Below are 21,489 nucleotides of genomic sequence, written 5' to 3' on the forward strand. Positions count from 1 at the left end.
GCCAGAAGATAACAATTGTTTTTTTGGTTTACAATTGTAAATATCGACATAGAAGGAACACACGAGACTTTGATGAGCGTATAATTTCGCGTTTTGGTGATGTCAGTTTCCCACTGGACGATAATATTTTACAAGCATAATGGCAAAGTACATACTTTAAGATAAAAATAATAATTAGAAGCTTAAATTTTCATGTGTTATATTTAAAGTTTGTTTTTGAAACCCTGACGAAATTGATGACCCGGTAGAAACATGTCAAACTTCTAACACCACACACACAAAAACACACACACAGACAAAATACACGCATGCAAAGGTTGCGGTTTTCTCTTTTTATTGTAATTAAAAAAAAGGTACCACTGGCTCCACGCAGCAATAACTTACGTCCGATTGCGCTTACGCTAAATGACTAAACTTAGAAGCCCTTCTTCTGAAGGGCCTTGATGTCCTGGTCGCCGTAATAGTCCTCGCTGAAAAGGGGGAAGGAAAGATGGGTTAGACTGGCGGAACTGTTGATGGTAGTGCAACGTAACGCAACAAACCCGGCCCGGTCCCAGTTTAAGGAAGTTACCACCGGAGTCAGTAAAGATCGAGAGAAAGTTTGGTCAACGTTACCAGAAACCCTTTTATGACACAAAACAAGACGCACTGCTTTCGGATATATCATTGTGGTGCTGCTGTCTGCTGTGAACCGGTGTTCAGTGTTCTGAACCAACGTGTCCGTAGTAAGTGCGTAAGTGAAGTCAGTTTAAGAAACACAAACGAAAGTTCCTCGGCCGCTCGGAACTTCTCCAGAAACGGTTAGTATCGGCAGTTAGGGAAGGTAGGCGCCCAGAAACGGTGACCAGATGACCACGATGGGGACCAACCCACAGTCCAGACCCAGGCCCCAGAAAGGATGAATGATGGTGATGAAGGGTTGAGTAGGTGTGGATGGCGAAATAGGAGCGAGAAATGTGTAACGGTTTTAAAGATTTTTTTTATTATTTCATTTTCTTTAGACTTTAAACTCCCCGGGTCTCTCCGGCTGTGGCCGAGTGGCCCCCGTTCTCTCTCACTGTTCCTCTCTTTACGTGTCTCTCTCTTTATCTCTCTGGTCTAGTCGCAGTTTCGTAAACCTACTAATCAGACTACTGTAGCAAAACTGTTGATGAAAACAAAACTGTTCTGTGGCGTGGCGTCGTCGTCGTCGTAGTCGCGAGTTTTCCAATTCCAAGTTCCAAGGACCTTTCACCAGCTAGGGGGTCCGACTGAGTTCCGGGCTCTACCAAAACTTAGTTGAGTATTCTTCTGCTGGCGGGGGCAAGGAAAGGGACATCGCCTAATTATTAGGCGGGGGTTTCGGGAGAAGGCAAAGGGCCGACAGCGGAAATCAACCCCCGCGCGGTGGTACAGAGTACGAGCTTCGCAATAAATAAGTTAAAATGAGACATCGTCAATCTGGCGGGCGGTTGGGCGGATTACGGGGGGTGTCCTGCGCTGTCCCGCAGAGGACACTAGGCGCACGTACAAACACACGGCACACGGTACCACGAGCCATACTCAGCGTACGGCTTGAGTTTGGCTGTGAGTGTGAGTTTCGCGGACGAACAGCGCACAGAACAACCCCCCTCATGTCGATTGTAATGGCTCCGTGCGGGGCTGGTGTGGAGGTACGAGGTCGGTGGGGGGGATGTAATCAGAGTAGGTGGCTCAGACGGGCAAAGGATGCCTTGCGGCCGGACGGTTTACAGCTCCACTTGCTGAATGCTTATCACTTAAAGGGTTCGTTTAGAATCCTGTGCTCCGATGCCGTTGGCTGGCTGGGTGGGTGGCTGAAGTGAGGGGCGGCCTGGGGCCTCAGAAGAAAGAAGTGATACGTTCGCGTAAGCCAATAACGCATTCCTCCCGCACTCCCGCACAAGGCGTCCCTTATCGTAAGGGATCCCGACCCAACCCGTTAGCCAACCCGGTCGTAGACGTCAATCTCCGGCTCCCGGGAGGTGGCCGGGTCGGGCCGGGCGGACCATTGATTAGGCGTCGGCTACTCCTGTGTGCCGGAAGGCGCGTATTCTGAGGGCTATTTGTTTGATTTTTCCTCCTGCCTGCCCGCCCCGGGGTCTCGCCACGTCCCGGACCTCGACGATGGTTGTAAAGTAGCAATTTTAAAAGTATTTTCTTGGCCCTTCTTCAGCGCGAACTACTCTCCGCTTCGCATCGCCACCCTTCGCTGTTGTTCTCCCTTATCGCTCACTCCCTCTCTCTTTTGCTTTCTATTTATCTTTTGATCTATCTCGTTCTCTCTCTGCATCTCACGGTTGCTGTCAGTTTGTAACGTTGGTTCCTGCCACTCGTCGTTCACTCGTCCTTTTTCTGTGTGTTTGTGTGGATTCCTATCGGTATGCTGTATATCTCTAGCGTTCCCTTCCCGCCCCCCGCGGGCTCTTGTGACGGTCTATCCCCGCTCGCGCATCCTCTAGTTACTGTCCTTGGACGGTGCCGGACGGTTGGACTTAACGTTAGCTTTGGTGGGAGTGGGCGCACCACCGGACTGGCCGGCCAGACCGGCAAGGAGCTCACCCTTGCGGATGCTCTTCAAGTCCAAATCACCGTAGTAATCTTCGCTGTAGGTTGAGGTGGGAGATTAGATGAATGGTTAGAGAAAAGAATTAAGAATTATTCACTCAACATGAAACGGCGGGCGGCGAAGGCAAGGCATATGCGTATGCGTAAGCGAGGGAAGTGGGCGACTCAATTGGCTAGACTTCTACAGTTTCAGTTTCCGGAGTTTTGGAGCGTGCTGTGTGGTGTAACGACGCTAGTAGGTCGATTTGGAAGAAAGGGTTTGGATGATTTCAGGAAGCTCAGAAAGTCGAGAGAGTCCATGATGCGCGATAGGTCGGATTAGACTTGAAGGAACCCATCGGTAGGGCCCGTCTCTAGGGCGGTTCCCCGGAGTTCAGTAGAGTAGAAAGTAACGGAACCAAATTAAGCCAAAAACCACACACACACACACACAAACAAAGAGCTCGAAAGCATTCGAAAGCGTCAGAGAAAGGGCACAAGCTCCAAAGGGGGGGCCTGTGTGTTAGCGCTTACCATCCGGGAACGTCCTCCGGGTCCTCGCAGTTGCCGGTACCGTCAGCTTCGCCAATCTTGAAGACCGTTCCGATCGGGCAGCCGTACTCGCGGGCGACTCCCTCCAGGCAGATGTAGTACTTGCGGCAATCCTCCAGATGGGCATGTCGCGAGAACGACCCAGCGTTGGCGATCTCACCGGCAGCGGGGCAGGAGAATCCGTTGGCTACCTCTGTAAAGTCAAGACATAATCGAATCGAGCAGCGTTAGTGACACGGCCAACTGGAACTCTCAAGACCGGGGACCTACCTTCGTTTCTGCACTCCGGCACCTGATCGGCCCACATGCACACACGCGCATCACGATCGTAGGCCAGTCCGGGCGAGCACTGGTAGCGCGAGGCCTCACCGTTCCAGCAGTTCCAGAAGACGTCACACTTGCCCGCATCCGGGAAGATACCGTACAGACGCTCGCAGTGGGACGTGGAGATCGGAGGTTCTACAAAACGGTATCAAGGGAGCGTTAGAAATTTTACAACACACATCGTTAAAAACACATCGTTACAGAAAGCAAATAAGATTGGTTGTGGCCGGATAAGAAGAAAAAGCTACTGGAATCGTTTGCTACACATTGGACCGAGTCGCAGTTCCCCCCAGGTGGCACAGGTGACAAGTATGCCAATTATCGACACCTGCCCACCCGGTGGTTGGATCGGCTAATCCACGGCAACCATTGTTGCTGTAGCGTTGGAAACGATAACTTCAACGCGGCCTCCAGCTTAACTCATCATCGGTGCGTGTCGCAATCAGTTAGCGGTAAAAGAGTGATTAGCATTATCTATCAGGCATCGGCTCAATCCGCGGAATCGCGCCGATGTCCTGTTTGTACGGCTTCGGTTCTCATAATCCGATCAGAGATGATGTCCCGCTCACTACATCAAACGCGTGAGTGAGAGTGAACTAGTGACAGAACTCGTAGCTGGTTGGAACTCGACCCAATGGCGACTAATGAAAACATTCCTATTGCTTCCGGTCGTGTGGAGCTGGTGAGTCGGAATGGCAATAAGCTGGGGAAAAGCGCGAAAAGTTGGTTAGTTCACAAAACTGACCCGAAAACAATGGCGACCAATTCCGGGTTCGGAAAATGGGCAATCCAACCCGATTGGGAGGTTGGCGTCCGATTAAATCACGTGTAATGGACAAATTTATAGGCGTTTAATTAATTATTAGAGGATCACATTGCAGCGCTGGCGAGTTGTGCTACGGAACGCTAAGCGCTACGCTCGGCCGTGCTGCGGAACTCGACCCTCGAATAGGTTGGAGATGGAAAATTTAATATAATTTTGAAATTTAATTTATCGCATTCATCGCGGGCATCCACCGCAGCCAGCTGGCTTCGAGAGGGAGAGAGAGGAAGCCATCGGCCAGGATCATGCCGGATTGGATGGTTTATTGGTCTTTTGGGGTGTGGACTGGGTTGCCCATTGGTTTACTTCCGCGAAAAGCCACGTGCCACAACAGCCGGAACGCGGTGGTTCTAGGCCAAGGGCGACGTCCAAATGATGCGGTCCAAACTCCACGTGAGACCCCGGAGTGAGCAGCAACACGAAGCTAACCCCATTCGCGGATGCCTAAATAAATACTGGACGACCAGCCGACTCGGTGGGGGTCGGTGGATGCAAAACAGGCACAACATACCTAGCTGGGTGCGGTCGCCACAGTCCACGTTGTGCAGGTAGTCGCAGTTCTCCGTCAGGTACTTGGAGTCTGACGCGTCGAAGGCCAAACCATTGCCGCAGGTCTTCAGCTCGGACACGTTGTTGTCGCACTTCCAGTACTTGTCGCAGGAGCTCTGATGCGGGTAGAAACCGAAGTCATCCGGACACTTGAAGCTCTCCTGGGCCACAGCTGAAAAAATGGAAAAACAACGCAGAGAGAGTGGATTAGAGCAGCCTAAGAAGCAGGTCGTACGTGAGACATTGGTTGGACAAAAACGCAAGCCCGCAAACAAGTCGAGTCCTCGCGGCGTTATCTCGCGGCACAGGACGCATCGGACAGTTGGGTGAGTTAAAATTGAAACTTGGATCCGCCACAGAGCGCGATGATTGGGTGTCATTTTTCAAAGTACCCTATCCTTAGGTCCGGCCGTCCGGCCAGACTTGCGCCTAAAACCACACTAACACCGGCCGAACCCGATGCGGGCCGGCCCCGAGAGATGATGGATCGTTCGCCACCCACCGCGCACACCGACCCGGACCCGTGATCAGGTGAATGATTTGTGACCTGTCGGATTTGTCGGCATTTTTTCTTCCAAGAGCGTTCTGCCGGGTGCTTTCGTCACTTTGGTCCAAGTAGTCTGCATCTTGCGCGTTTTGCTGGTTGTTGTGCAGAGTTTTTGGACCTCTCGCTGGTCGGTCCAGGGTGAAAATTAATCCAAATGCACGCCAAAACGTGATCTATGTCTCGGTATCTATCGGTGGCTTGTACTCGTTTTGTTGTGCCATTCGCAGTGTGTCCAGCAAAAAGTGCCGGTGTCTGAGGTGAAATATTACTGACGAGAGATTTGTTGCCATTTTTTTCGTACTTTTTAAATTATTCACCACGTCAGCCGACGACGACCGCGACGACGGCGGCAACGTCACATGATTAATGAACTCATCCCGACACGGTGAAGCGTCAGGGGTTTTTGGGGAGATTAAAAGTTGACAAGAAATTTAGATTCAAATGAGCCCGGGCCGGGTGCACACCTGGGCGCGATGCTAATGATATTATGCGGCCGGATTTTGGAAATCACAGCGCGCCCGCTTTTGCTGTGACTCACATAAAAGCGGCCCAGTCCCTTAATCCGCCCACGTGGCGGCGCTACGTGGCGGTTTCTGATCTGACAGACGCCACCAACAAAACCGCAAACCACAATATGGACCGCCCGGCCCGCGGCATCCCGGTACCCGGCACTTGATGACAGCGGTGGGATAGTGCACGCTCTCCTTTCCGAGCGCAACACACACACGGCGGTGGAGTTCAATAAATCTTCGGCCACATCGCATAAATTTTCGGTCGCCGATAATAATTACACACCGTAATTAGTCGGTGCATTTTTATCGCTTCGGAACGATCTTTAATTTATGCTCTCGGGTGACCTTTCAACTGGCGATAATTTACACCCACCCAGCCACCCGGGGATGGCCCCCCAGCACGGAACTGGGAGTTAAGAAAATGAGGGGTGCTCCGATGGAAAACGGCGGGCAAGAAAGCCGCCGACTCGCGCTCGACGTGACATAACTTCGAGTGGCAAACATAATCGCGCTCCACATAAAATCGCTCATTAGGATCGGTGCGTCGCAAGTTGAATAATCGTTTTTTTTTCTCTCTGCGAATGCTCGCGACCGTCGTCTTATGGCGTCTTTTGTGACATATTTGGTAATGCGTGCGCCGTGCGTACATTATGCTTTGCCGGGCGTTTCATGCTCGGTTTGGCTCGCGCCGAACATAAGTGAGCCTCGCGTCATTAGGCGGAGCGCGCAACATACGCGAGCACTTATGCTGGCTCCGAAGGAAAGAAGAAACGAAAACATGAAAAGAAACTGAGCAAAATGGCTGAACTAATCGCGCTCGTTTCTTAATTAGTTTAGCCACAGCCATTGCCGTGCAATCTCAAGCGGTCGGCTCAGCCCGCGTCTTGCAAGACCCTCATAAAACCTCACCGAGCATAACGCCACAATGCGGCTGCTGCTGTGTGTGTGCTTTCGTTTTCTCGGACCCCCCCCCCGACCGGATCGTTGCAATCTTCGGGGGTGGGCCGGAGAAAAGCATAAACTTTCGCTCTCAATTTCACGTGCCAATTGGCCGTGCGCTCGGATCGGGCATCCGCGCCGGGTTCATTCAACTCGTGGTGATCGCACCGAGAGAGTGGAGCCTTCCGGAGTGTGTTCAGGGGACTGAGTGGCTTTCCCACGGCGAGGTCAGGCCTTTCGCGCTCGCTTCCTGCTCGCGTCCGGACCACTTTTGACCGTGAACGGTACAACGGTTTGGTCGGTACACCCGCGAGAGACCTCCTCATCCACCCGTTCTGCGGGGTGAACGACCCCGCGCGTGGCAAAGTGAAATCGAAATGGCAAAGATGGCTGTCTCCGGGCGGGTAACCGTGACACACCGTGAGATTTGCGTGCCCAATGCGCCGTGCTGTAATGGTCGCTCTAACAGCGAAGCGATCAACCGCCACCTACTCACCGACCACCGCCCCTACAGGCTCCCCGGAGGGTCCGCAACAAATCCGCGCCTGATTAGATCTTATTATCGCAAACCCTTTCCGCAGGCGTCCGCAGTGCCGCAGCAGCAATCGCAATTATCGCGCTCCCAGAACGGATCGCGGAACAGGAATCCCGGTCCCGGTGCCCCCTCATACCATTTGCTTTCAGCACCGAATGGCGCCCGAGGCACCGGAACAAAAGGAGGCGTCGCGCGCGCCATGATAAGACGTAGGGGTTGTCTCCTCCTAAGGTCCTGACGCGCGCGCTGATTATCTCCATTGTTATCCGTGCCGACGACGATGCGACGGGGGCGAGACTCGGGCCTATATTTATTTTACTTCTTTTTCTTTTATTACATCATGAGCCGCGTGATTGTAAGAAAATGTTGTCTCTGGGCCGAAGGGCTTTTATGATGCCGAAACGCAGCTTCAAACTTCAACCCTTCGTTGGGCCGTTGTCAATCGGGCGACATTAAGCGGGAAATTGTGTGCACACACACACACACACGGGCACGGAACGCGGAAGTCGCGCAATACACACAAAAGCCAGCAAAAGGGCGCCCAGGCGACAAACGAGCCGAGCCAACTTTGGCCAATAACCGTTTATTATCCACACGATCGTTTGCCGTCGCCCCGATCGCAGAGAGATGTTCAGATAACAGTCTACGTGCGTGTGTTGGTGTGTGTGTGTGTGTGTGTGATGCTCCCGTTGTTGATGTTTGTTTGGTGAACGAAGATTTGATTTTAAACGATTGTTTGCACTGCGCAAAGCGGTTCAGGCCGCTGCGAGGACTATTTTTTTGTATCGAATCTTTGCGGCCGTTTCTCGGAACAGTCGCATAAATTTGATGTTATCATTCGTTTTCCCAAAGAACCCGTCGCGGTTTTCCTCATCGCAGGATGGGATGCGTATTTCGCAGAACGCCCAACCCCCCTGGTAACCCCCTTCTTTGCGGTTCGAGATTGCCTCTTTTTCCATTTGCCTAGTACGAACACCCGCCACGAGAGGGCGCTCGCGAGGTATCCGGTGACAGCGCAGGCAGCTCCCGAGGAATTGGTATTTATGTGTGACATTTCAATCGCTGTTTGCGACGTCGACGGTTGACGTTCCGCTGAAATCAACACCACAATCCGCCGGCCAATGGGTTGTGTAATGGGCCGCCGCCCATCGACAATAGAATTTAATTAACACATAAATAAGCCAGTCTTCGCTGGTGGGTTCTGTCGCCAGGTCGGCCACTGGACTAGCAGGCCTACGTCACTGTCACCGCGAACACCCGGGGCAGAGGTCCGGGTCGTCCTCAAAAGCTCTCTGACTTCGACCCCATGAGAGAGGGTCCTCGGATCGGGGAATGCAGCTAACGAAAGGCCGACCGTGGCCGTAACTCACTAACCGACCGCCATTTGCACGCAAATACAGGAAGCCGCACGGTGACTCCGCTGACATGCTGATCTGGTTCACCTTTTCCACAGTCGGCCCCAAGTCGGTGGCCTCGGCAGCGATCCAGGGTCCGGGTGTTCCGGACCGCCGAGCCAAGAAAAGTGAAAGTGAAACACACGTGGTATGAAGTGTAAAGAATACGCCAAGGCGACGTAGCTAGCGTAGGGAGTGTAGGTGGTGGCCGAGCGTGATCCGCCACTTCGAGCGGTCTTCCGTATTTCCAGTTTCCAACACCGAGTCCCCACCCCCTCAGCCAACGGATTGCTAATGAATTGCAAAATTCGAACACCTCCGATCTCTCCGTGGTGATCGAGGATCGAAATTCGATTGCGCAATCCCAACCAGAAACCAGTCCCAGACCCGCCGTCGATAACGGTAGCTCGGCCGAACTCCGGGCCCGGGTGACACAATCACACACACCGGTTATGTCACATCGACCACACATCTTTCCGGGGGGCCTTCGCAGCGACTTCGCAGCCTCCCGGGTTGGGCCGAGCGAGCAAACATCACGCGAGTCTCTTACGAAATGCCGGAATGTGGAATCTGGCGGAGTGGCGGTGTGGATTTGAATACGCTCGCTGCTTGGATTGTGACATTAGAAAGCGGCGGTCCAGCGGTGGCTCCCTCTACCGGCCAAATGAACTGAGCGACGAGATGGGCGCTTAGAGCAACTTTTGCACCTTTTGTGGGCCAAGTTCAGCGTAGCGCAAGATTGTCGCTGCCCGCTGGGACATCCTCCGACGGGGGTACTTGCGCAATTAGTGGCCGCTTCCGACCCCCTTGTGTTGGCCACTCGTCGGTGCCGCGGACTTCAATTGCAACCGGGGTGGCCTTACTTTCTAATCCGAAGATCCGTCACGAGCCAATGAAGGTCAGTCCGCGTGTGAGGCGACAATCTTGACGACAGAGCGCGAGCGAACGCTGCTCTAGATCTGGCAGGCAGGTGACAGGATACGCTGGTGGACCCATCCCAACAAGCTCCGGCCGAGTGGGGGACCGACACTCGGCACCAATCGGTCGGTAATTGCCGACCGTTTGTCCTCGATCGGTACGCGCGCGCTGCTCCACTTTCACAACCGCGCCATCCGCGGTGGGTCTCTTCGGTGACGTGTTGCCGGCGGCGTTGGAAGGGAACCCAGTCCAAGTCGGCCCCCGGGGAGGGCTTCCTCGGCTGAAAACTGGAGCACAATTGAAAGGCGAGCCCAACGATTCTTCGACAGGCAAGAAGGTCAGCGGTACTTCTGAGGTGTCACTGGGCTCCTCGGCTGTGCCCCGGGGTTGCGATTCAATGTCAAAGAGAGAGGGGCCTAGCGAGAAGCCCCTGAGCCCTCGAAACCAATCCGCCGGTCACCCGGGGCGGAGGGCGAAGACAGGACGCCAAAGCGATTGTTCTGCCTTCTGCCTGGAGAGGTCCGTCCGTTTCTCTCTTATGCAGCGATTCCGTTCAACGTCCAACGAAGAACTGGAGGGTCATTAAAATTAACTAATTTCGTCACGCTCTGTCACGTGTCTCGGAGGAAACGTGCAGGGGGCCGGGTGACGTGGCCGTTCGCACGCACGTCGATCGATCGGATAGGTCGAGCCCATACCCCACAGAGCGAGAGAGGTAATCCGTCTCGTGTTTGTCACAATTTGCTTGGCCCCAGGTTTTTATGGTTCTTGACCGTTACGTACGCGACTCGTGATGGATACGCGTCAGTGAGGACGTGAGCTGAATGCCGGTGGGCCGCTAATTCCGGGCCACTGGACCCCCGCCCGCCGACCGGCCGGTACCATTTCTTCGCACGATTTTAATATCGTCGGAGTGCAAAGGGTACGCCGGTGGAATACTAATTGAGTGATTATCTAACAGCGCGGACCAGCGGGGGGAGCTGGTGCACAGTAAAAAGCATCGATCCAACAAACACATCACGCGCATCACGCATCACGATGACACCGTCGCTGGCGTGTCCGAGGTTACAGCAGACATCAGACGGTGCCAGGTTTGACTTCCAACTAGGCGATAATCTCATTACTCCCGGGAGTTCAGTCCGGACGCCGCACTCTTGATCGGTTCGCGGACCTGAGAAAATGAGACCCGCAAAGAAACGCATCACGTATGCACCGGACGCGCCGGACCAATCCCCACAATCCGGATGAAGCGCCCTTTCATCGATTGTGGTGCACAATGATTAATTAGCGCTCGGGGTCTATGGAGAAGTCCTCGAGCCCGGTGGAGGTGTTTGCAAGTGTAATTTAATTAGGGCGCGCCCTCTGTAGGCGTCGGAACTCCGGGCGATGGACATGTCTTCGTCGGCGACTGCGACGCGACGCCGTCAAATCCGGTGAAATCCCGGCCACAGATCGGAGCCGGAGTGTAATTAGTGTAATTGAACGTATCCCACGACCTCGCGCAGGTGATTAATCTTCCTTCGTCCGGGGAGTGGAGCTGGAAGATTGCCGTGCTCGGCTGGGGGTCAATCGGCTGGGTTCAATCACCCGCGTGGCTCGCTTGGCTAATGACAGGGGTCCATTCAGCCCCCTGCCCGTCCGTCGACAATGTCATTGCTGAGATAATTTCATCCATTGTTACCGGCCGCGGGCGCGACATCGCGAGAGGTCGCCCATTGGACGCAAGTCAGAAGTGCCGAAGACATCCGCCGCCGAGTGCTCCGCCACTCCGAAATCGATAACTGCCGCTGGCTCTCGGCAATCAAGTGGCTTGGTAGTTTCAAGGACATCCGGTCCTGATTGACGGGTGGCCCGTGGGTTTATGGATCGGACGCCAACAATTTGGATACCGCGCAATCGGGGCCGCCACGCCCAACACGGTGGGACAGAACCAGAAAATCAGAGTCTCCACACACAACTCGCACTGGGGACAACGAAACCGTGTGCTCGTTGTGCATAAATTCCACCCTATCTCCTACACGACCAGAATGGTCCCCCCCTCCCCCTCCGCGCGGCACACAGAAACTGGCTGACCTCGACTCATATTTCGAGAAGACGCAAGCGAGCGATGCCAGCGGAGTGTAACAGCGGCGGCGTCGGCTAGCTCTCCACCACACTCTTGGGACGCGCGTGTGCCTTGGACGAGCAGCACGGGGGGTGGCAAGAAAGTCGGTCGGCCCGCGGTCGGGAAAAACCAGTTCGAAACGAAAGCGAAATCTACGATCTCGCGGCGGGCTCTCCCACCAAGAACTCGATCGGACAGAAAACGAAAGCTGAGGTTTTGAGCGCGGAACGCCTATTAGAGCCCCACTCGGCGGCGCCGGCGACTTCCTGTAGCCGTTTCACTCGAGCTGCTGGAGCTGCTGGTCGGGAAGGTCCCTCTCCCTCTCGTGTGGTGGAGCAGCATTAAAGGCAGCCCACACAACACCCGGGCCGTTCTGGTGGCCGACTTTTAGCATTCGTTTCACAATCGCAGCGAATGGAATGTCGCAGCAGCAGACCACTTGGGATGTGGAACCACTCCGAACGGGTTCTGCAAGTGCGTACACTCCGTGCTCTGATGGATGCTCCACACTCCGAAGGGCCCCAGATATGGACAGGGGCAGGCAGGCGTTTATGGTATTGGGGACTATCTTGATGGTACGTACCAGCTCCGAAGAGGGCGATCACGAACACTATGCTATACTTCATTCTGACTGTTCGCACTGCGTCACTCTACAAGGAATTGGGTACACTTGGCACTCGGTTGGGGGGTCTTCGGACACTTTGGGCACTGCGCAGGATCTACGCTCTACGTCAACTAGAGCCACCAGAACTCGCTCTCTTCTTATCGCACACAACTTCCCAACAGAACCACAAACTATTTGGCACCTCGAACAACAACCGGCTCTCGAATCCCGCAGAGTCCTTCAGAGAGAGAGTCACACAGGAGTGATCTATGTAGAGCGCTTGGTCAGGTCAGGTTCCACTAGTTCCCAGGTGCAGCCTGTACGCAGCGAAACTTCCAGCAAAACTGTATTAAAAGGCAATTTTACAATCGGTTTTTATACCCCAGGTAGGTGGAGGAGCGCTGCCTTTTGCTGCGTTCTTCTTTGCGGTGTTCGTCGTGGCCGTGCCGAGCCTGCCGTCTCGCTCCGGCCCTCGCGGCCAACCGACGCGCGAGACACCGAGACACCGTGATTCGCTTGCGCAGACACGCACACCACAAGAGGCAGCGGCACCCACCGTCGGAGGGGGCGGGCTACGACGATCGACCGAAGGGGGGAGCAGGTGCTCCACACCGCGCCGCTCTACTACCCACCCGGTTCTAGGGTCCTAGGCCTAGGCGCGCGATCCTTCTCCGAGGTTCGCGGTGGTCCGCGACATGGTGACGCGCGACGCGAAGAAGGAAGCCAACGGTTGTTGAGCCCTACGCCTGCATACTGGCCCACCCCCCCCAACCACCCTGCCAGCCATCTCCTGGCCCCCTAATGGGCCCGTGTCAGTGTTTTACAAAACGATCGTTTGACGACAAACAGACATAAGTGAGCGAGCGAGCGACCGAGCAGCCGGGTGTGTGTGTGTGTGTCGCGAGGTGGTGATCAAGACAAAGATCGTTGTCCACTGTGGCACGGTGTCGCAGCACACCAACACACACCTCACGGCACGGCTCGGTGGACCCCCCCCTTTCAGCCGCGGTCTGACGCTCGCGAAAGGTGAACAATCTTTCCCTCGGCGAGTGGGTCCGAAGCGGAGGAAAATAATTGGAAATTAGGCAGGAAAATGGGAAAATGCGCCTCACCGCTTTTCCGGCGCCCGCGTAATGGACGTGGGGTTGATCTTGGGGCAGCTTTTCATCCGCCCGGTGAGAGCATTTTCTTCGCGTGACCTTCTCGCGGAACACCCGGAATCGATTACTCACCTGCTCTCACACATCTTGAGGTTCCACCACTCGACGCACGAGGTGTGAGTTTGTGAAACAATAGCACGCGGCTAGGTGTCACCAATCTGTTGCGTTACATAAATTAATAGCTTAATGCCCTTGTGTGCCGCTGTGCGCTTGGGTATTCAAATCACCGAGCGGCGGCATGTCCCGTTACAGGACCGATCGCAGGGTTTGGCTCAGGTTGCAATAGACGATCGAGCAATTCTCAACTCGATGCACGATGCCCATTATTTGGAGGTGTGAATCGGCCGTGGACCAAGACCCGTGCCATTCACTGTTGGAGGGCACAGGTAATACGAGATCGGCTCGAGCAGTGTTAGCGGCGTCAGCGAATTAGGATGAAAGCGATGGGACCCACCGATAACCCCAGCATAGGTTTCAAAATGGTGGCTATGTGATATTTATAACTCTCTGTCTTGGTGGTGTCTTTCGTGGTCTCTCCAGATCACACTTCATGATTGTACTCATCGACGTCATCGGGCCATTTCCATACGCACAAGGAACCTCTGTCCGGAGTTTACTGTCCTTTTTTATATACAGGGTGAATATAAAAAAATGCAACAAAGTAAAACATCATATTTTTTTCATTTTTGATTAAATTTTATTGAATGAAAGCAAAAAATGTCGGAAATTTCATAACATTTTAGAACAAATTAGGTTTGTTCGAATTGGCCACCTTTGGCACGAATTATGGCCTTCAAACGGCCAATGAAACCGTCACACGCTGCCCGCAAGTGGCTCTGCGGTATTTTGTCCCATTCTCGGCGAAGCGTTTGCTTGAGGTGATCGAAAGTTTGGTATTTTTTAGTTCAAACCTTGCTTTCTAAAATACCCCAGGCACAATAGTCCAACGGATTGGCATCCGGAGATTTTGGTGGCCATTGTGCGGTGGAAAAGAAGCGAGGAACCTCATTTTTTAACCATTCTTGGGTGGCGCGTGCTGAGTGCGATGGTGCTGAGTCCTGTTGGAATGTCCAAGGTCTGCGACCGAAATGTTTGCGTGCCCTAGGCTCCAATACACGCTTCAGAATATTTTGCGATAATATTCGGCATTTATTTTGACGCCACGATCGATTAATACGAGCGGATAGCGACCATCGGCTGTTTTGGCGGCCCACACCCCCACCATGGCTGGCGCTTGAGTTCTGGTGGCCAACCGAAGGTGTAAATTTTCAGCTGACCTCTCTGGCAAGTAAACACGATCATTTTATTTGTTTACAAACTGCTGGATAACGAATGGTTTCTCATCGGAGAAAACCAAATTTGCCAGTTCACCACTTGCGGCCAAGCGAAGCAAGTCTTTGGCTCTTTCGAGTGTAACTTTTTTTGGTGTATCGGTAAGATCTTGCATTTTTTGGAACTTCAATGCCTTTAGTTCAAGCTCATTTTGCAATATTTGCCGAATGGCATACTGCGATATGTTCAGCGCACGAGCCATTTTTCGGCCACTGCGACACGAATTTCGATGAAGTCGCTTCTTCACTTTTCGAACCATTTCTGGTGATGTTGCTGTTTTTTTTCGTCCGCTTCCTTGACGTCAGGCTACGCTACCAGTATCACTGTAACGAGCGATGGTACGAGACACAAAAGATTTATTAACATTTAAATGCTGGAAGGCTCTAAAGATAGCCACTTGTGGTTTTCCAGCCAAATATAATGAGATCATATTGTTACGGTTGAGTTCCATCACGAATAACTTTTTTTCTGTAAAATTCCCACCGAAATGCTTTTGCACGCTCATAAACAATATAATGAACTGTCACTGGTATAAATCTGACAGCTGTCGGACGAGAGGTTTAGAAATGACAGCAGTCTGAAGTTTGTTGCATTTTTTTATATTCACCCTGTAATCCTCTATGTCCGTTTAGTTCTCTGGTCGTCCGTAGGTTCTCGGGCACTATATAGTAGTAAGTGTCGAGTAGGCGAGTTCGTAACAGAAGACATTCTAGTTTAAAGGTGGAGGTACACCATCCGTTTGAACTTCTGAACGTTGTCCAAACAATTTCTCTTGGCATTAAGTAACACCGCTGAATACGTTTCAGAAAGAGACTCTAGAAAATCCTGACTTATAATGCGATCATTCAGATGCTGGGGAAGGCAGGAGCCTTCAATTTTTCTTTCGCCGAAGTAAATTGGAAGCTTAGTAGGCTGGAAGCAGCATCGAGCTTTGGTCTGCCGATTACAACGCAACACTACTCTCAATTCCCTGTCTTCCATTCCTTGAAACCTGTATTTTTTTGTGTCTTATTGTTTAGGAAATAACAAACCAATCTACAAATGAAGTGCGATGATTGATTTAAATACAAAAGTACAGGTCCTTGTCTACTCTACTCGGTACTCCTGTAGTTCTTTGCCATGCAGCGATGAAAACATCGACGTGGGCTCCGAATCTTGGGCTGTCATCAAAGATAACTCCACAACAGTCAGCTGACAAAATCAACTTATTCTGAGTCAATTTTTCGTACTTCAGCCACCTAACGGAACCAAGGAACCCAAGTCGATGTTCATAACATATTCCGTCCATCCTATATCCTTAAGTAAAATAATTAATACAAAACGATATTAAAATACCGTAGGATTCGTTTTATCTCGTTGATAGGCATCGATTGTGGCTATCGCTGTATAGCACGTAGCGCCGTCCTATTGAAACCAAATATCGTCCAAGTTTTCAGCTTCAATTTCGCCGAAGAAGCAGGAAATGAAATGAGCTTTAAATATTTAGTACAGTTTGAGTTGAAGACTCACCACTTGAAATGTTTTTTACTAAATGTTTATATGATTTCCAGAGTGAAGTTTGACGTTTTTAAAGTCAAGCAATGGAAAGTTTAAAATTCAAACACTTGATGGATCACCCTCTCACATGATCTTTCCACCGTCTGCCGGCGCCAACCCTAGTGGAGTTTCACAAAAGTGTGAAGCTGTAGCTGTGTACAGTTTAATAATTTCCAAAAAGGAACGAATGTAATGGAAATTGGTCTACAAAAAACCACAAACACGCTCCTGTGAGAGTTGCCGATTAAGTTGTCCTCTTTAGTTAACGCGTTGCAGGTTGATCCGCCTTTCAGATCAGCGCCGAACTTCGCGACACCGGACCAATTTAGGTAAGCACCGTGGCCCAGAACAGGATCATTCGCGCGAAATGGACTTGTTTGGCTCCCCGGCGGAACGGCCTCGGGCACGGGGTGATATAATCCCAGGACCATTCCCGAAGCCGAAAACAACGAAAGGACCGACGACCGGCCACGGTTCGACGGCCGTTTCGATAGGACGTAACACCTCGAGTCCAGGCTGGGCGCTGGGGGTGCGCTTTTGTAATGTCATTGGCCCGGTGCAACGTCACTGCACCGGTAGCTCACTCGTGGAGATCGCGCGATCATCCATCCTCTACCGGGAGGGTGTTCCTACCGAGAGTGAAGGGATCGCGCGGTACCTTTCGTTTTGATCACGTGCCTGCTCCCCACCACCCAACTGCTCCCGTTTCTGGCCCCCATTAAGGGGCCACCGGGCGAGAGTGTTCGGGGAGGAGTGATTTAGCACCCAGTCAGGAAGTGGCCCACCACGGGGGCCGACCACAATTATCAAATCTATGCAAAATGGACTCCCACAGGCAGACCGAAACCGCAACCCAAGTGCCGTGTCGTTGGCGTTGGCGTGCCGCTAACCGATCCCGGCCTCCCCCCACCCCCCGGGGGTCCGTCGCGCTCTGCGGGCCCGCTCTGTGGAGTTCGTTCACATTGTTTGACATAATGCAGCATAAGCGTCGCTGGGCTGGGCGACGACGAAATTTCACTTTCATCGATCGCCGCCCGATGACGGACGAGGAGACTGGTGGCTCGGTGGCCGGGGTGTGTTAGCCGAGATGACGGCGATGACGACGACGATGATGGGCGGTTAGATAATCAGTTTCAAGGTGCGTACGCCCCGCAGACTCGGATGCAGCAATGCGGCCACCCGAAAATATGCTCCGGTCTCCCGCGGAGCCAGAAAAACCCGTTTCCTGGGGGCCTCGGAGCAGGAGCAGCCGGTAATAAGACTCTCAGCGGAGACTGGGCCGTGGACCGATCCCTTTGTGGGCTTTGAGCGACATTGAAGTAATTGTAGAGCCGCCCGGCCGCAAGCGATTACGTCGACCCGGACGGAGTGTCGGCGAAGGAGTACAATGTCTGGCTGTGTTTTGTATACACGTCGCACGTTTTATGCTGCCACCGGACAACGGGACCCGCCCCAGATCGGATGACTTAACGATGGCGGTGGCGGCGAGAGAAATTTCGGGCGAAAGGAACCGTTTTCGAGGCGCGTAACCGCATAAACCGGATTTTCGGTGGAAGTGGGCCACCGACCGCACAAACAAACGACACGCACGATCGTGCGGTGAAATGATCGCGACAATCAATTATGGTCCCAGGCCCCAGATTGTTGACATTGTGCGCGCGTTACGAAGGACAGAGACCCGCACCGTTAGGAGGATAACTTGGGCGCACCCTATTGTTAAGGGGAGCTTTCCCGGCTGAAATGGGCCCGGTGACTGCAACGCTCGGTCGGGTACGAAGCGACGAACCCCCCGGCACACCACAGGATGTGGTTCCGTTACACACACCCGCACTAGTTCAGCGGTGCATCCGTGACGACGACGACGGCGCGATTATACAATTCCGTGCCGATGATCGCCTCGGGTGCATTGATATTCATCCCCTCGCACACGCGCGATGCACGCCAGCCGCAAAGGTGAACGGACGCGGCGCAGACGAATTTGCATCGGCATTTCTCGAATTACCCCAAGCCCAAGAAGCCTCGCCTCTCGGACGGTGGCGACTACGGCAGAGTTCGTGAATTGAAACATCAATTTCACGCCGTCGGCCGCGGATGTCGGCCATAAATCGGTGGCCAATAAAACCTCGCCTCGGCTCCTCAAGAATAGAATGTCAGTGCCGGCAGTCTAGCTGTCAGCGTAACGCCGCCGCCGGTGCGGCAAGGAGGAGAGTGGAGCACATTCCTTTCGCGGGCCGCGTGCGTGCTGATTTATGCTCGATGAAGGGAAGCCGATGAAGTAGGTGAACGTTGCTCGTCGTCGTCTGGCGGGTGGGGGCGAGTTGCTTTCATCATTTGGAAAGAATGTTGTACACCGACCGACTAGTGAACCGAATCCGTTGGCACATTAGACGGCCGAATGTTATACAATACGCGGCGCACGTACGTGGGCACCCTCCGACATGGTTCTCCGCCGGTGTAGAAGCCCCGGGGTGGCCGGGCTACCGAAAACAGAAAAACATCTACCGGCGAAAAGGGTGCCACTTTCTGGTGAGCGTTAGCGCTACTTATGTCGGCTTACGTCGGGGTTCCGAAGCGCTGCAGGTTTATTACATTCGAAAGCGCTTTGTTTGCGTTTGCCGACATTCGACAGCGTCGGGTCAGTCCTGAAATGCTAACGGTGGCATCGGATCATCTATGCTGCGCCGGTCATGAACGCATCGAAACCGTCGTAAAAGTGACAATGGGAACATAGTCTGCAGGAAACTGGTTGCTTCTTTCCTTGTTTACTTGTGATTTTGCGGGGTTCGGTCTGCTTCTGCAATCGAGATCCGATTGTTTTAAAGTTTATGAATTTATGATATGATAATGTTTTTGCAAGATCGCAGTGGTTGGGAAAATGGGTTCCACACGAACTGAACGAAAGACGGCAGGAAAACCGAAAAACCAAATGCGAAATTCTTCTCACCAGGTACAAACGGAAACTTATTTCTCCGTCAGATCGTGATTGGGTAAAGAATGGAGACTCATTTCGAGAATCCTAAACAGAAAAATCATAGGTCAGTCCGGGAAAACCATCAACTTCGACTGCAAAGACTCGAAAAGACAATGCTGTGTGTCTGATGGGAGCAGAAAGGTGTGGTGTATCACTCCTATGCTCCTAAGACCTGTTGAAACCGTTAATACAGATCGTTTCGGACAACAAATGGTCATTATGAACAAATAATGAACAAATTGTACCATTTGAACCACTTCAAAAACACCAGTGATTTTGCGGTTTCAGAAAACCGATTTTTTTTTTGGGTTTCGATCGGGACGGCGAAGTTTTAACAAATTTTTGGAGCGGATTTCCCCGATAAAAAAATGACCAGACACTGGTAGCGTGTTGCGGAAAATGTCCAAGGCACTGGAATGGCCTATAAGTTGGGCAGCATGCGAAAACCTCTGCGTCAGGTTGAGAAGAAAAGCGCGAGTAGCGTTTTCCCAAATGTTTTCCCTGAAGCTTTCGATAGAAATTTATTTTCTTTCGTGCATTGCTACGAGTCTTACCTTACTTTTCTTCCCCATTTCTTTCGGTGGCCAATTTCTTTCCAATTCCAGCGGAAAATGAAGAAAACTCTGACTACGGTGTTTGCGGTTTAAATAGGAAATGTTTGGAAATAAATACAGGCCGAGGGTCTTTCTTTAATTAATTAAGGTGATCTCTTCCTGTGGTGGCCGCACCCTGTTCGCCAAACCGATTAATGCGCGAGCAAAAGAGAGAGAGAAAGAGAGAGAGCGAGACGATTACACTGTCGGCACGGGAAGCTTTCGCCGGATCTTTCGCACTCTGACCCAGCCACCGCTTAAGTATTTGGCAAGAGATCCGATGAGAGGAGCCCCTTCATTATGTCAATTTTAAAGAAGCAAACAAACCCTTACCCTTAAGAAATATTGTATAGTGCTTAATCCATCAGATAATTAAAAAACGCTGAACCATAGAACTCGGATTAACGGGATTCAGTTAACGCCGATAATAACTATAATAAGGATCGGATTATAATCGGAATATAATAAGTGTCAGAAAAGGTAACTGAAAAACTTACAGAAACCATAAATCATTAGTTTGCTACAAGCCACAGGTAACCGTTTCGAAAGACAGGCGGAAAGACACTAGCTAAGTACCTTTGTCTTAATTAAACAGTTATTGTTCGCGCTCACGCTTTGCATATTTTTCCCGGACGCACTTTGGCGGTACTTCGAGCGTAAGTATGATCGGTTAATGGTTAAAACCGATCACACATTCAACGCCCTGATTGGTTCTCCGTCGTTCCGCCATTCGGCGTTACAGTTTCCTCATTCGCCCGGTCACCCGGCCATTCTAGTCGGACGGCTTGGAAGCTGTAAGTCACCGCGCCGCATACCGGCGTGCCATTCCCGGCAGTCAGGCGGGAGGCGTAAAAAAAGGTGTCACTGATTATTGATCACACTGCACGCTGCGTGCACGTGGTCGCTGCGAGGTTGACAGACTTTCACACCGACTCTGGCAGGGCGTTGAGCCGAAGACGGCCGAGGCGTCCAGCGAGAGGCCCTTCCGTAACGTAACGACCGAGGTCGGGCGCACCAGTACTTCGACGCGGCTCAACAATAACTGACTGACCACCAGAAAGCATAGCCAAGGACTCTCAGCTCCCGGGCGCTCCATTAATTGATTACGAACTGGTGCCGATTAGGCTACTCGTTGGCGTTCGCTGGACGGCACTCCGGGAGGGCCAATCGGGAAAAGTTCGATTCCATTTCACACTTCCGCCTTCCATCTGGCCTGGCCGCAATCACAGCGGCGCCCGAAACCGGTGGAGAAATGTAAATTTCATTGCTTTCGCCCACTTTCCGGTGGCCGCTTGATTTCCTTCGATTCGCTCGATGGCGATCCCAAGGACGGCTCCGGGTCCACTTATGCAATGATTACACTTCACAATTCGCCCAACAAAAAACTCAGCGTCACTCCCGGGCCTCACTCCGGATTATTCAGCGCATCCGATGTGTGGACGGTCCGGGAGCCGGAAAAGCGGTGCGTGCGTCACGTGTCACTGAGAGCGTGCTGAACTGGAGAAATCCAATCTAGCTGTGGTGTTGTAATTTCATACCTCGAAACGCCGTC

At 52.5% G+C, this 21,489-nt stretch overlaps 1 protein-coding gene across 2 annotated transcripts; it reads right to left on the reverse strand.

Annotated features, from left to right (window-relative positions):
* Positions 1 to 323: 323 nt before the first annotated feature.
* On the reverse strand, positions 324 to 12,676 carry LOC128274603 (protein obstructor-E). 2 transcript variants are annotated; one of them, XM_053012842.1, is made up of 5 exons: positions 12,325 to 12,676; positions 4,755 to 4,964; positions 3,367 to 3,555; positions 3,079 to 3,289; positions 324 to 470 (listed from the first exon to the last, which is right to left on the reverse strand). In XM_053012842.1, exons 1-5 carry the CDS (start codon positions 12,365 to 12,367, stop codon positions 416 to 418), a joined length of 708 nt encoding a protein of 235 aa, XP_052868802.1. In that variant the 5' UTR covers positions 12,368 to 12,676; the 3' UTR covers positions 324 to 415. The 2 variants fall into 2 exon arrangements, with proteins under 2 accessions (XP_052868802.1, XP_052868801.1); XM_053012841.1 differs by lacking the exon at positions 324 to 470 and adding an exon at positions 1,016 to 2,603.
* Between the last annotated feature and the right edge of the window lie 8,813 nt (positions 12,677 to 21,489).

This window comes from Anopheles cruzii, chromosome 3 (assembly GCF_943734635.1).
Source record: "Anopheles cruzii chromosome 3, idAnoCruzAS_RS32_06, whole genome shotgun sequence".
Classification (NCBI taxonomy): Eukaryota; Metazoa; Arthropoda; class Insecta; order Diptera; family Culicidae; genus Anopheles; species Anopheles cruzii.